At 52.0% G+C, this 13,049-nt stretch overlaps 1 protein-coding gene across 1 annotated transcript; it reads right to left on the bottom strand.

The window, feature by feature from the left end:
* Positions 1 to 2,883: 2,883 nt before the first annotated feature.
* Positions 2,884 to 9,566, bottom strand: LOC100225946 (embryonic pepsinogen-like). Its single transcript, XM_030255806.4, has 9 exons — positions 9,511 to 9,566; positions 9,014 to 9,176; positions 8,012 to 8,129; positions 7,483 to 7,601; positions 6,444 to 6,643; positions 4,561 to 4,674; positions 3,939 to 4,083; positions 3,303 to 3,401; positions 2,884 to 3,116 (listed from the first exon to the last, which is right to left on the bottom strand). The coding sequence occupies exons 1-9, from the start codon at positions 9,564 to 9,566 to the stop codon at positions 2,979 to 2,981; spliced, it is 1,152 nt and encodes a 383-aa protein (XP_030111666.1). The 3' UTR covers positions 2,884 to 2,978.
* Between the last annotated feature and the right edge of the window lie 3,483 nt (positions 9,567 to 13,049).

Here is a 13,049-nt window from a genome sequence, read left to right as displayed (position 1 = left end):
CTTCCAATTTTTTACTGCCTCAGGAAAAGCTAAAAGAAGACAGGAACCCCCTTTGCTCCATCAGAAAAATGTCCTGGCCATGCTTTATCCTTGGAGCAAGACAAAATCTGTGGCCAGGTGTGAAATATTTGCAGGTAGGAGTGACTCCCTCCTTTGAGCTGAAATTCCCGAGAATCCCAGAACGGTTTGGGTTGGAAGGGACCTTAAAGCTCACCCAGTCCCACCCCATGCCATGGGCAGGGACACCTTCCACTATTGCAGGTTGCTCCAAGCCCTGTCCAGCCTTGGACACTTCCAGGACGGAGCACCCAGGATCTCAGGTTTGGAGCCACGAGGTGGCACTCCAGGATTGGCATTTTCCTGCCATGGGCAGTCCCGGCTCGCTCCCTGCTCTCCAAGGAAGCTTTTCCTTGCTTTATTCCTTTATTGCTGCAGGAAGGGCTGCCCCAGCCAGGGGGATACTCCCGGGGAGGAATCTCTTTGCAGGGAATTCTCAGCGCCAGGCGGGAGGAGGATTTAGGCATGGAGGGAGCTGATCCTGCCTGTAATAAGGACCAAGGTGCCGCTCCCATCCCGCTCTGCAAGGACAGATCCAGCCCCTGGATGCTCCTCCAGCTCTTGTCTGTCCAGGCAGGGCTGATCCCTGCATGGCTGAGCCTCGGAGACACGGTTCCCACTGCACCTGCCTCATTTCTTGTTGCTCACAGTGATGCCTTGTGAAGGTTTGCCTGGAACAGAGGCTGGACAGAGCTAAAGAATTAAGCAGGGATTTATTAGGAGGCCTCCATGGATCCACCTTGGGCAGCACAAGAGCCCAGTAGGGCAACACCCAAGATGAACCAAAATGGTCCCAAAATGCACAAGCGCTCACGGGGTCTCTCACTTTGATCAGTTCTGCTTCATTTGCATATTCATTGTCCAATTCCAGCTTTAGCCCAGGCAGTCCCATCCTTCTTGTTTTTCTCTCTTCAGCCCACAGTGTTTGTGCTCTTGGGCCTGACATTTGGATTGGTTGTCCTTGGTCCCCAGCTGGAGAAGGAATTGTTTTGTCTCCCTGTTCTGTGCAGAGAACTCACCATCCCATAATGTGAAGCCCAGACCCACACACTGAAGCAGCACAGGATCAGAAAAATAGAAAAGCTAAACCTGAGGCATCAATAGTAATGAGAAAATTCCTGTGACAGAGCTGAGGGCAAGACCCACGGGCCCAAAATCCGGGGCTGGGTCACTCTTGTGCTTGGGCACAAGGGATTCCCACCAGCTGGGCTGGGAATCCCAGGGATGTGTGATCCCAGGAGTGGGGGGCAAATCACACTCCCACCATCCCACATCACATCCTCCTCTACAGTCAGCTCCATTTTTACACGGTGCAAGAAGAGAATAATTAATTTCCAACCCAAATCATCTGGATCTCTCCCTCCACATCCCGGTTCCTGCTGGGTATGGAATCTCCAGGCCCCACCAGTAGTGGAGCCTCATTTACTAATAAATAAATAAATAAAGTCCCTTGTCCCTCAGCACTGCAGAAATGAAGACACAGCACGGAATTGGATCTCTTTCCTGGCTTCCTGCTGAGCAATTCCACTGCAGCTACTCCTGGGGAAAGAGGCAGCCCCTGTTTTAACGGGTTGGAGGAGGTAATTTCACAGCTTCACAAACAGAACTGTGCAGGTTCTGTGTTCCTGTAAAAGCCACACCATGGGAAGCACTGGGTGAAAACCTTTTCCTGCCCTCTTGAGTGGTCCAAGGGAAATCTCCAGCTGAGCCATATCCTCCTGGGGGACTCCCTGCCCTGGGGTGGCTTTGGGCTGTCAGACTTGCAGGGAAAGTGGGACAAGCCCTGTGCCCAGGGATGGGGAGCTCCCGGGGCAGGAGCTGGTGGGACATGGTTGTGGGTCTGCAGGGTCTGCTCTGGGGTGGTGCCGCAACTCACCCTGGGTCAGGGGAGGCTCCGTGTGGTGGAAAAATCTCCCCTCCAACCTGTGCTTCCAAAGAAAGGCTCAGCAGTCTCTGTTGTTCGGTCTCAAGGCAGTTTATTGCAAGTTATCTAAAAGATTTTCTTCTGGGGCTGCTGTGGTTTGCTCACAGCTCAGGCAGAGGCACACACACACCCTGACATCCTCTCTGACTCCCGACTGCTTCTTCTCTCCCCGCCCAGGGCTGTGCTGTCTTTTATATGGTACATTACGTGTTACATGGGTACAATTTTTCCCCAGTGCCTATTACCTATATTAAATGGTGCTTTTCTATCTTTTATATGGTACATTACGTGTTACATGTTACAGTTTTTCCCCAATGCCTATTGCCTATATTAAATGGTGCTTTTCTACTCTAAACCAACCTGTGAGTGCCAACATCACCAAGAACATGGAGGGAAGGAAGAAGAAAGAGGGAGGACAGGGCAGGCCCAAATCCTTCCATCTTAAAACCTCTGACCCCCATGTACAAAACCAAAACCCCCCTGTACAGCACTCAAAAATTCTTCCCTTTACTTTGTGACTACTTCTACTCCAATATCTAAACTTTTGTGACTTTTTGTTCTTCCTGCAAGGTTGGTAAATCATTCCATGGCTCAAACCCAAAATCACAGCTGTTTCCAGCTGCCTGCCAGGGTCTGAAATGCTTCTGACCTGGGCCCGGAACCTCCAAAAATGTCTGAGGGGCATTTTGAGTTCCAACATCATGGAAATTTGGGGGTTCCAGAATCCCCCACTTGTTGTAGCCTCAATAAAAGAGCCAATCTTGGTTTCCACCCCTCAGCCCTGCAGCGATCACAGGTCTCAAGGGCCCTCAGCAGAACTGTGATGACTAAATGGTCCTTGGCCACCACAGAGCAGCTCCTTCCTGACTGCTGTGATCCCATCAGAAATAAACACACATTCAGCAGCTCAGAACCACCAACACTTTATTTGTGCCAAAAGCCGCGGTCGGGGTCTGGGTGTGGAGAAAACCCCAGCACTGCTCCCATCGGGGTGGATCTAAACAGCCTTGGCCAGCCCAACGCGGTTGTTGGCCCGGTCAAAGATGCTGTAGTACACCCTGATGAAGACATCTCCCAAGATCCAGAGGTCCCCAGAGGTGTCCTGGAAGCTGCTCATGCAAGATTCTTGGTTGTTCTGCATTTGAGAACAAGAAGGAAATTGGGGGAGTGCGGGCTGGAATCTCTTTTTGCATTGCCCTGGAGGCCCATGGCCATCCATCTCCCATGGGAATGGGAGACACCAAGGTGCCCAGAGCCACTGGAGAGAACAGAAGGACCTTGAGAGCGGCTCCTGCAGCCAGGAGCAGCTGGCCCCACTCACCTGTTCGGTGTAGGCCATGGCAGACACGGGGTACTGGACCCCATCGATGACAAAGATGACATCGGGCATGGCAGCGATGGAGCTGCAGTTCACGCTGTGCTGCAGGGAGCAGAGGGAAGGGGCTCTCAGCAGGGAAACATGGCCCGAGGGTGGGGAGTGAGAGGAGACCTCACTGGGACCTTCAACCTCCTCCTAAGGGGCAGCAGTGACAGCTCCAAGCTCTGTGACAGGGACAGGACCCAGGGAAGGGCTGGAGCTATGTGAGGGCAGGGTCAGGCTGGAGATCATGGAAAGGTTCTTCCCCAGAGGTGCTGGCACTGCCCAGGCTCCCAGGGAATGGGCACAGCCCCGAGGCTGCCAGAGCTGCAGGAGAGTTTGGACAGCGCTGCCAGGGGTGCACAGGGTGGGGGTGTTGGGGTGTCTGTGCCAGGCAGGGGTTGGACTGGGTGATCCTGGTGGGTCCCTTCCAGCTCAGGACATCCTGTGATTCTCTGTCTCGCTGACATGAACCAGAGAGCCCCAGGGTGTCTCTGCCGGGGTTACCGTGAGCACGGGATGGTTTCCCTGAGCGTGGCAGCAGCCTTGGCTGGGCTCTGCTGTGCCAGCTGCCTCAGGGCCAGCAGGGCAAGCTCTCACCTCTCCATACTCGCCCTGCCTGGCCCCAACTGCGCTCTGGATGTTCCTGATGCCCGAGGGTGGCCCGGCCACGAGGGAAGTGCCGGTGTCGATGATGGCCTGGCAGCCACCAGCACACGCGACCTCCTGGCTGTTCACAATGATGCTGCAGGGAGAGACCAACAGGGGCTGTGAAATAACCAATGGGCCTTAGGGGTGGTTTTTAACTTCCTTTATAAGAGTTACAGCTGGGTAACCCCAAGTGCTGCCTGTGAGCCTTTTCCTGTCTGGAGCTGCAGAGCCAGCCGGGAACGCAGCCACCATTGCAGACACGGGCACTGAGCACATCCCAGCAGCTGGGACCCACTCCAGCCCAACAAAGGAGGTTTTGACCCATGATTTTGCTCCCCTCATCACCAGAGACATCCCCTAAATGACAGGAACTAGGCTGTGCCCCAGGCACACAGCATCCTCCTTTTGGGTGTCAATTACCAAAGTACTGCAGCATTTGTCCCCTTGTCCCCCTGCATCCCTCAGCCCCAGGGTGGGGGTGTCACTGGAAGCCTCTGGTGCTGCTGGGTTTAATGTCTCTTTAGAAGCAATGCTTTGAGGTGACCAGAGAGCAACAGAGCTGGTTTGTCACCTGTCCATAGAGATCTGCCAGTAGCCCTGGTAAGAGACAGGGATCCAGTTGATGGGGCCGGTGAAATAGGACTCATCGATGCCCCCGAAGATGACCACGCTCCCTTCTGTGTCACTGGATGATGCAGGGAAGAAAAACAAGGGAGATTTGCCATGTGCTTCAGTGCAGGGCCCGGTGTCCCAAGGGTGGGACGCTGATGGTGCCACATCCCCCCTCCTCACTGTTGGAACTCCAAATGTCCCTCAGACATTTTTGGATGTTCCGGGCCCAGGTCAGAAGCATTTGAGACCCTGGCAGGCAGCTGGAAACAGCTGTGATTTTGGGTTTGAGCCATGGAATGATTTACCAACCTTGCAGGAAGAACAAGAAGTCACAAAAGTTTAGATGTTATAGTAGAAGTAGTCACAAAGTAGAGGGAAGAATTTTTGAGTGCTGTACAGGGGGATTTTGGTTTTGTACATGGGGGTCAGAGGGTTTAAGATGGAGGGATCTGGGCCTGTCCTGTCCTCCCTCTTTCTTCTTCCTTCCCTCCATGTTCTTGGTGATGTTGGCACTCACAGGTTGGTTTAGAGTAGAAAAGAACCATTTAATATAGGTAATAGGCATTGGGGAAAAACTGTAACATGTAACACGTAATGTACCATATAAAAGATAGAAAAGCACCATTTAATATAGGTAATAGGCATTGGGGAAAAACTGTACCCATGTAACACGTAATGTACCATATAAAAGACAGCAGCAGCCCTGGGCAGAGGGGGAGAGAAGAAGCAGTCGGGAGTCAGAGAGGATGTCAGGGTGTGTGTGTGCCTCTGCCTGAGCTGTGAGCAAACCACAGCAGCCCCAGAAGAAAATCTTTTAGATAACTTGCAATAAACTGCCTTGAGACCGAACAGCAGAGACTGCTGAGCCTTTCTTTGGAAGCACGGGCTGGAGGGGAGATTTTTCCACCACACGGAGCCCCTGAACCAGGCTTGGGTTCTGTCAGCTCACCACAGCACAGCAGCGGGGCAGGGCCTTTGGAAGCAGGAGCCATGTGCCTGGAAGCTGTTCCCCAGCCAGCCAGAACCCTCTGGGGAGGTTGGTGGCCCCAGCCCTTGCACATGGTGTCACAGACATGACATCCCAGGGCAGCAGTGACAAGGTGTCCTGGCTTGTAAGATCAGCATGTATTCTATTTGCCATCTGTTGGAGGTTGGGCAGTTTTTTTATCTCTCCCAAGAGCAATGTCTCCCTCCGGGGAGATATCTTCTGTTAATGGGCCATTAATGACTCACTGCATGGCTGGGAAAGTTCCATCATCCCATTGTGAGATGCTCCGCCCAGAGGGAGGAGCTAAGCAGACCTACCGGCATAAAATCAGCACTTTTTGAGACACTGGCAGCCTCTTTGCTCGATTCCCAGAGGAGCAGTTTCTTCTCTGCTGGATCCCCAGAGGAAGACCAGGCCCAACTACTACCAGACCTTCAGAGCAAACTCCACCCTTCTATAGATCACCTCTTCAGCAGCATTTCATCTGCCACTCCAGGAGGAGCAGCCACCATTTAACTGGACTATTCCCAACACCCTGACTCCTCAGGGTTTCAGGTTTCTGACTCCAGCACTAGTTTCGTTAGTACTAATTACATTTTTTTTTTTTAAATTTAGTTTTTCTCCTAGTAAAGAACTGTTATTCCCATTCCCATATCTTTGCCTGAGAGCCTTTTTTAAAATTGTGGTAATTCGGAGGGAGGAGGTTTACCTTTTCCATTTCACAGGAGGCTTTTGCCTTCCTTCACAGACTCCTGCCTTTTCAAACCAAGACAGAAGGGAGGAGCCAGAGCCACCAGCAAACGCCGTGCACAAGGTGTCCCCGTTCCCCAGCCCCGCAAGCCCAGGTGTCTCACCGGGACAGGTAGACAGAGAAGAGGTTCTCCTGCAGCAAGCTCTGGTTCACCAGGTTATCAAAGACCGGCGTGACGCCATCAGCAGCCAGGTTTGGGTATCCCAAGCCCAGGATCCCATCAAATTGGACGTCAACGAAGAACTGGCCGGGCTCGGCGGTGCTCAGGCCGAAGAGCTGGTTGGTGTCCACCAGAGAGGCCACCTGGGGACAGGGAAGGTGCCATGAGGCCTGGAGCAGGCACTGGGATCCTGGTCTTCATCTGGTGGGAAAGGGGCAGGGGATCTCCTGCTGCAGGTGGAGCAGGAGCTTCAGACAAAGGTTATTAAAGAAGCCCAAAACCCAAGGGAGGAGGGGCTGAGAGGGGCCCTGGCTTTGTGAGCCCCTCCTCAGAGACAGGAGTCTGGAGGCTGCTGGAGCCAATCTTACCTCAGAATATCAAGGGTTTGAATTCTGCAACCTTGTCCCACAACTTTAATGATGGTAAATCACATGCATTTAATAAAAGATGAAATATTTCGTAGGAAAATGCACAGAGGAAAGGTAACAGATGAATTACTGCACAGGATAAAACTAAACTACAGATAGGTTCCAGCATAACACAAACGGTGCACTACAGCAAGGTACCTGAGTGGAAGGTGGCAAAAGGAATAGGATTGATTAGGAGCTGGATGTAACTTGCCGCCAAATCAATGATAATCTGCAGAGATTCCTTCATTAATCCCTGAAGTGGTGTCCCCAGCCACAGGAGAAATCCCACACATTTCCAGGAAAACATGCAGAAGGTTTCTGCTTTATGGAAGTTTGGTGTGGCTTTTAAAGTGAGTGCCTGTGAGTCATAAACCCAGCTTATCTCGCCAGATCTCACTTTAGCAGCGAGGTGTTCATTGGCAGCTGGGAGATGCCAGCCCAGTGTTGATCCCGTGGCTGCAGAATCACTGACTGCAGGACAGCTTGTCCTGCTTGGGCCCCCTGGTTAACAAACAGGCCAGCTTTAGGGGTGGGATTCCCCCAGAGCCCCAGCCATGCCACGGGACACTCACGGTGACGGTGTCAGAGCCCACGATCCCCTCCATCTCGCCCGTGCCATAGTGGATAGACAGACTCAGCCCCGTGCTCTTGTAGGTGGAGGACTGAGAGGGGTCAAACACCTGGTGGGTTCCTAGATAAGTGGAAAAACACGGAATTAAACCTTTGGACAAGGCCAAGCCTAAGGGAGGTGTGGGAGGAGGAATCCTGCTGAATTGCTGTTTATCATCCTGCCTTCAGGAGTAATTCAGCCGTGAGCATTTGCTGCTCATCCTTCCCCTCCTCCAGCAACCAGGGATCCACAGGCATTCCCATCCCCTTGGACAGGTGGGGAAACTGAGGCACCAAGCAGTAATCACATCACCTGAGGAATGCAGCCCTGGGCAGCCCCTACACCCCAAATATTCCCCACTGCAGCTCATTGCACAGCTGCCATGGGCCCAGCTGGGTGATCCCCTCTCCCCAGGCAATGTCACCCGAATTTTAGGGCTCAGAAGAGCCATTACAAACCAGGATGGGCAGCTGGGCCTGGCTGGTACTCACGGCAAGCCAGGCTGGGGCAGGACACAGAAGGGACCCAGAGGTCGGAGGAGCCGGTGTCGAAGACCACACTGAAGTCCTGCGGGGGGGTGCCGATGGAGATGGTCCCGTAGTATTCCACCTGCAGACAGGCCAGGCACAGATTTGGAGGCATGAAACCTGTGGGAATCCAGGGCTTCCCTCTGGCTGCCCTGGCAGGTCTGGGACCCTGGCAGGGGTCAGGAACCCCCCTGGACAGAGCCCCCAGAGACACTGGCTGTGATCTCTGTCCATGGAAAAGAGTTTTCAGTCTCACAGCATGAATTACAAGCTCTGAGTGTTTGATATAAGTAATAATTAAGTGTGGCATGGGAGCAAAAGTAAAATTTTAGGATTCTAGATGAGGGGTCCAAAGGGGACAAGATGGAGGAAATTGGGTGTGTCTTGTCCTTTTTCTCCTTCTTCATGCCCTCCATGTTTCACTGTGGTGTTGGCATTTTTCTGTTGGTTCAGGCTGGGGACACACTGTCCAACGTAGGTGACAGATATTGGCACGTTATTGTAAATCCAGCACAGGTAGTTTGTGGTATTTAATGTTTGTACCATCCCACTGAGGGCAGAGCCCCACACGCTGCCCTGCAGGACAGAGCTGCGGCAGGGCAGCAGAACATGTTAGAGATAAACAGAATAAACAACCTTGAAACCAGCACAGACCAATTATGGCTTCTGCTTTGGCAGTGGGGCTGACAGACAGAGACTTTCTACAATCTCAGAATCATCAATACCCCAGATTCCGACAGAAACCCAACCTGGAGCTTCCCCAGGCTTGGTCCCCTGCTTCATGGAGAGCCCCTGCTCCCAGCAGAGCTCCTGGGGGACATTGCTCAGGGCCAGCAGTGTGGGCAAAGAGGGGTGGAGGACGTGAGCTGGAGGCTTTGGGATGAAGGATTTGGGTTTGGACAGAGGGATGGACATCCCACCATCCTTGCCAGGGCCGTGTCCCTGGGGATTGGAGCCCATACTCACGTCGAGGGTGTTCAGCAGAGGCTCGGTGGCCACCCTGGTTCCATTGGGAAAAGCATGTGGGAATTTGGTGCCGATGTCGTAGTGGTGATGCTGGAAGAACTGGTGCAGCAAATCCTTCTCCCTGAGGACATCCCTCAGCTTCTTCCCCCTCTCCAAGGGCAGCCTGGCACAGGCAACAAGGAAAAAAAAGAAGAGTGAGATGAGATTTTGCTGCCTGCAGCTCCAGCGAGGAGTGTTTGACACCTCCAATGTTCTGATCCAACAGCAAGAGCACAGGAAACTGCCCCAAAACTCTGAGTCAGGGATTTCCTCAAAAATCCCAAAACAACCCTAGAAACCAGTCAGTCCCAGGCACACCTTCATTCTCTGCACCCCTGGAGCAGCTTTCTGCAGCCTCAGACCTCCCCTCTGCTCCCCAAAGCCATGAAAAGCCTCCAAATTCTCATTTTCCCCTCACTTTTCCCAGTGGCTCTGGCAGTGATGCTGCTGTGGCTCACCTGGTGACACCCTGGCAGAGGGCAGAGGCAGCGCAGAGGAGCAGGAGGGGCCACATCCTGCCAGGACAGTCACCAGGGCAGGTTCCCGCTGGTTTATAAAGCCCCTGCCCGCCCCAGCTGCCGTGCCAAGAGCAGCCGGGACCAGCGGGAGCTGCCCCCTCCCCTCCTTTGGGCACCCGGCCAAGGCAGGTGACACCCAGGGACTGAAGGACACAGCACACACGAGTCACACGTCACCTGGCAGGGGGGGAATTGTCCCCTAATGCCACCCACGAGCCTCTCCTGGGGACCCCGTGCTCCCCACTGGATGCCAAACCTGAACTCTCCATCCTTTAGGCCCCAAATCCTTCATCCGGACCGGACACTGCCTGGCTGTGGGCATAGATCCGGAATTCCAGCATAATTCATGTTGGAAGAGACTTTGAAGCTCATCCAGTCCCATTCCCTGCCATGGGAAGGGAACTTTCACTGCCCCAGGCTGCTCCAAGCCCCATCCAGCCTGGCCTTGGACACTTCCAGGGATCCAGGGGCAGCCACAGCTGCTCTGGGCACCCTGTGCCAGGGCCTACCCACACTCACAGGGAGAATTCCTTCCCAATATCCCACCCATCCCTGCCCTCTGGCAGTGGGAGCCATTCCCTGTGTCCTGTCCCTCCATCCCTTGTCCCCAATCCCTCTCCAGCTCTCCTGGAGCCCCTTTGGGCACTGCAAGGGGCTCTGAGCTCTCCCTGGAGCCTTCTCTGGATGTGGCACTCAGTGCCAGGGTTTAGTTGAGCTGTTGGGGCATGGGCTGGACTCGATGATCTTTAAGGTCTCTTCCAGCCTGGTGATTCTGTGAATTCTGTGAGTTCTCCTCTCCAGGTGAGCACCCCCAGCTCCCCCAGCCTGCCTCCAGCGCAGAGGCCTCCAACCTTGGGAACAGAATCTCCTCTGGAATTGCTCCAGCAGCTCCACACCCCGGTGCTGCAGGTACCAGGGCTGGAGGCATCATTTTGGCTCTGCAGCGAGCGGCCAGGGCCCGGCAGGGAGCCCGGAGCTGTTTGCAGGAGCGGCCCCGGGCTGGCACCGAGGGGCCCCGGCGGCTGCTGGCGCCCGTGACCCCCCGTTATCGCCGGCCCCGGCGGATGCAAACAGCACAAGGTGACCCCGGGAGCCGTGCCCGAGCTCCGGGACCCCCGCACGGCTCCGGCCCCCCGATAGTGATAGCGGCCCCGGAGCGGCCCGTGCCTGGAGCGGGGGGATGTGGGACCCAGAGCCGGCACCGCTGTGCAGGGGATTCGGTTCCCTTGTGCCTGGAAGGGAAAAGACTACAGATTTTTCGTTTATTTAGTTGTAATTGTTTAATTTCCTGTGGTGTCGGAACTCAAAATGTCCCTCAGACATTTTTGGAGGTTCCAGGCCCAGGTCAGAAGCATTTGAGACCCTGGCAGGCAGCTGGAAACAGCTGTGATTTTGGGTTTGAACCATGGAATGATTTACCAACCTTGCAGGGAGAACAAAAAGTCACAAAAGTTTAGATGTTATAGTAGAAGTAGTTACAGAGTAAAGGGAAGAATTTCTGAGTGCTGTACAGGGGGGTTTTAGTTTTGTACATGGGGGTCAGAGGGTTTAATATGGAGGGATTTGGGCCTGCCCTGTCCTTCCTCTTTCTTCTTCCTTCCCTCCATGTTCTTGGTGATGTTGGCACTCACAGATTGGTTTAGAGTAGAAAAGCACCATTTAATATAGGTAATAGGCATTGGGGAAAAACTGTAACCATGTAACACGTAATGTACCATATAAAAGATAGAAAAGCACCATTTAATATAGGGAATAGGCATTGGGGAAAAACTGTAACATGTAACACGTAATGTACCATATAAAAGATAGAAAAGCACCATTTAATATAGGTAATGGGCATTGGGGAAAAACTGTACCCATGTAACACGGAATGTACATATAAAAGATAGAAAAGCACCATTTAATATAGGTAATAGGCATTGGGGAAAAACTGTACCCATGTAACACGTAATGCACCATATAAAAGATAGAAAAGCACCATTTAATATAGGTAATAGGCATTGGGGAAAAACTGTACCCATGTAACACGTAATGCACCATATAAAAGATAGAAAAGCACCATTTAATATAGGTAATGGGCATTGGGGAAAAACTGTACCCATGTAACACGTGATGTACCATATAACAGACAGCAGCAGCCCTGGCAGGGAGAGAAGAAGCAGTCGGGAGTCAGAGAGGATGTCAGGGTGTGTGTGTGCCTCTGCCTGAGCTGTGAGCAAACCACAGCAGCTCAAGGAGAAAATCTTTTAGATAACTTGCAATAAACTGCCTTGAGACCGAACAACAGAGACTGCTGAGCCTTTCTTTGGAGGCACGGGCTGGAGGAGAAGTTTTTCCACCCCACGGAGCCCCTGAACCAGGGATTGCTCCGGCATTGTGGGAATTGCTGCTGCTGTGGGCAGAGTCACTCCCGATTTGGGGACTGGGATGTCCCCTCCACTGCAGGGACACAGAGGGTTTCCACAGTGGAGGTGGCTCTTGCAGCACAGTAAAGCAGGAATTTATAATGAGTTATATCAACTTATAATGATTTATAACTGTTATATAAAAATATAACCGCTTATAATGATTTTTCTGCTGAAATTATCCAGGTGGTATTTAGAGGAGTGGGAAGTGGTTGGGCCATGGCAGCCAAAAATGCAATGAGGCTCATCCCAGTTTGGTGTCAGGAAGGAGTTCAAGATGGATTTGAAGTGTGGGAAGCCACCAGGATGAATTGTAGGAACCACAAAAATTTGCTCCAAAAAAAAAAGAATATTAAAAAAAAATTAAAAACAAACAAAATATTAAAATAAACATAAATTATTGAAATAATAAATATATTAAATTAATGATATTAATGTATAATATATATGGGATACTATTATTTCTAAGAAACTAAAAATATGATTATGTATTCTGTATTTTAATATGATAAAAACACATAAAACTCCTGAAGTCCAGTGAGGAAGAGACTAAAGAGAATAGAGAATTGAATATAAGGCAATTACATTAGAAGAGAATTACAATATAAGATCATGAGAATAAAATAATAGAATGGTAAGAGAATTATAGAGTAGAATAATTAGAGAGGAGAGAGGAGAATTAGAGAGGAGAATAATTAGAATAGAATAGAATAGAATAGAATAGAATAGAATAGAGAAGAGGATATTCCCCTGCTGTTTGGAAACCATCCACGAAATTATTTTAAGTGTGGAACATTCAGACCAGGATGTGGCACGTGTGGGTTTGTGGCTGTGTCCTGGTCCTACCCCATCCATGTCTGGGTCAGGTCCCATCCCAGCCCTGTCCCAGTCCCATCCCAGCCCTGTCCTGATCCCATCCCAGCCGTGTCCTGGTCAGGTCACATCCCAGCTGTGTCGTTGTCCCACCTCAGTCGTGTCCTGATCCCAGCCATGTCCTTGTCCCACTCCAGCCATGTCCCAGTCCCATCCCAGTCCTGCCCCAGTCCCACCCCTGCCCTGCCCTAGTCCCATCCC

This window comes from Taeniopygia guttata, chromosome 26 (assembly GCF_048771995.1).
Source record: "Taeniopygia guttata chromosome 26, bTaeGut7.mat, whole genome shotgun sequence".
In the NCBI taxonomy this organism is placed as follows: Eukaryota; Metazoa; Chordata; class Aves; order Passeriformes; family Estrildidae; genus Taeniopygia; species Taeniopygia guttata.
The sequence above is the reverse complement of the archived record's forward strand: the minus strand, read 5'-3'. Positions and strand labels throughout refer to the sequence as shown.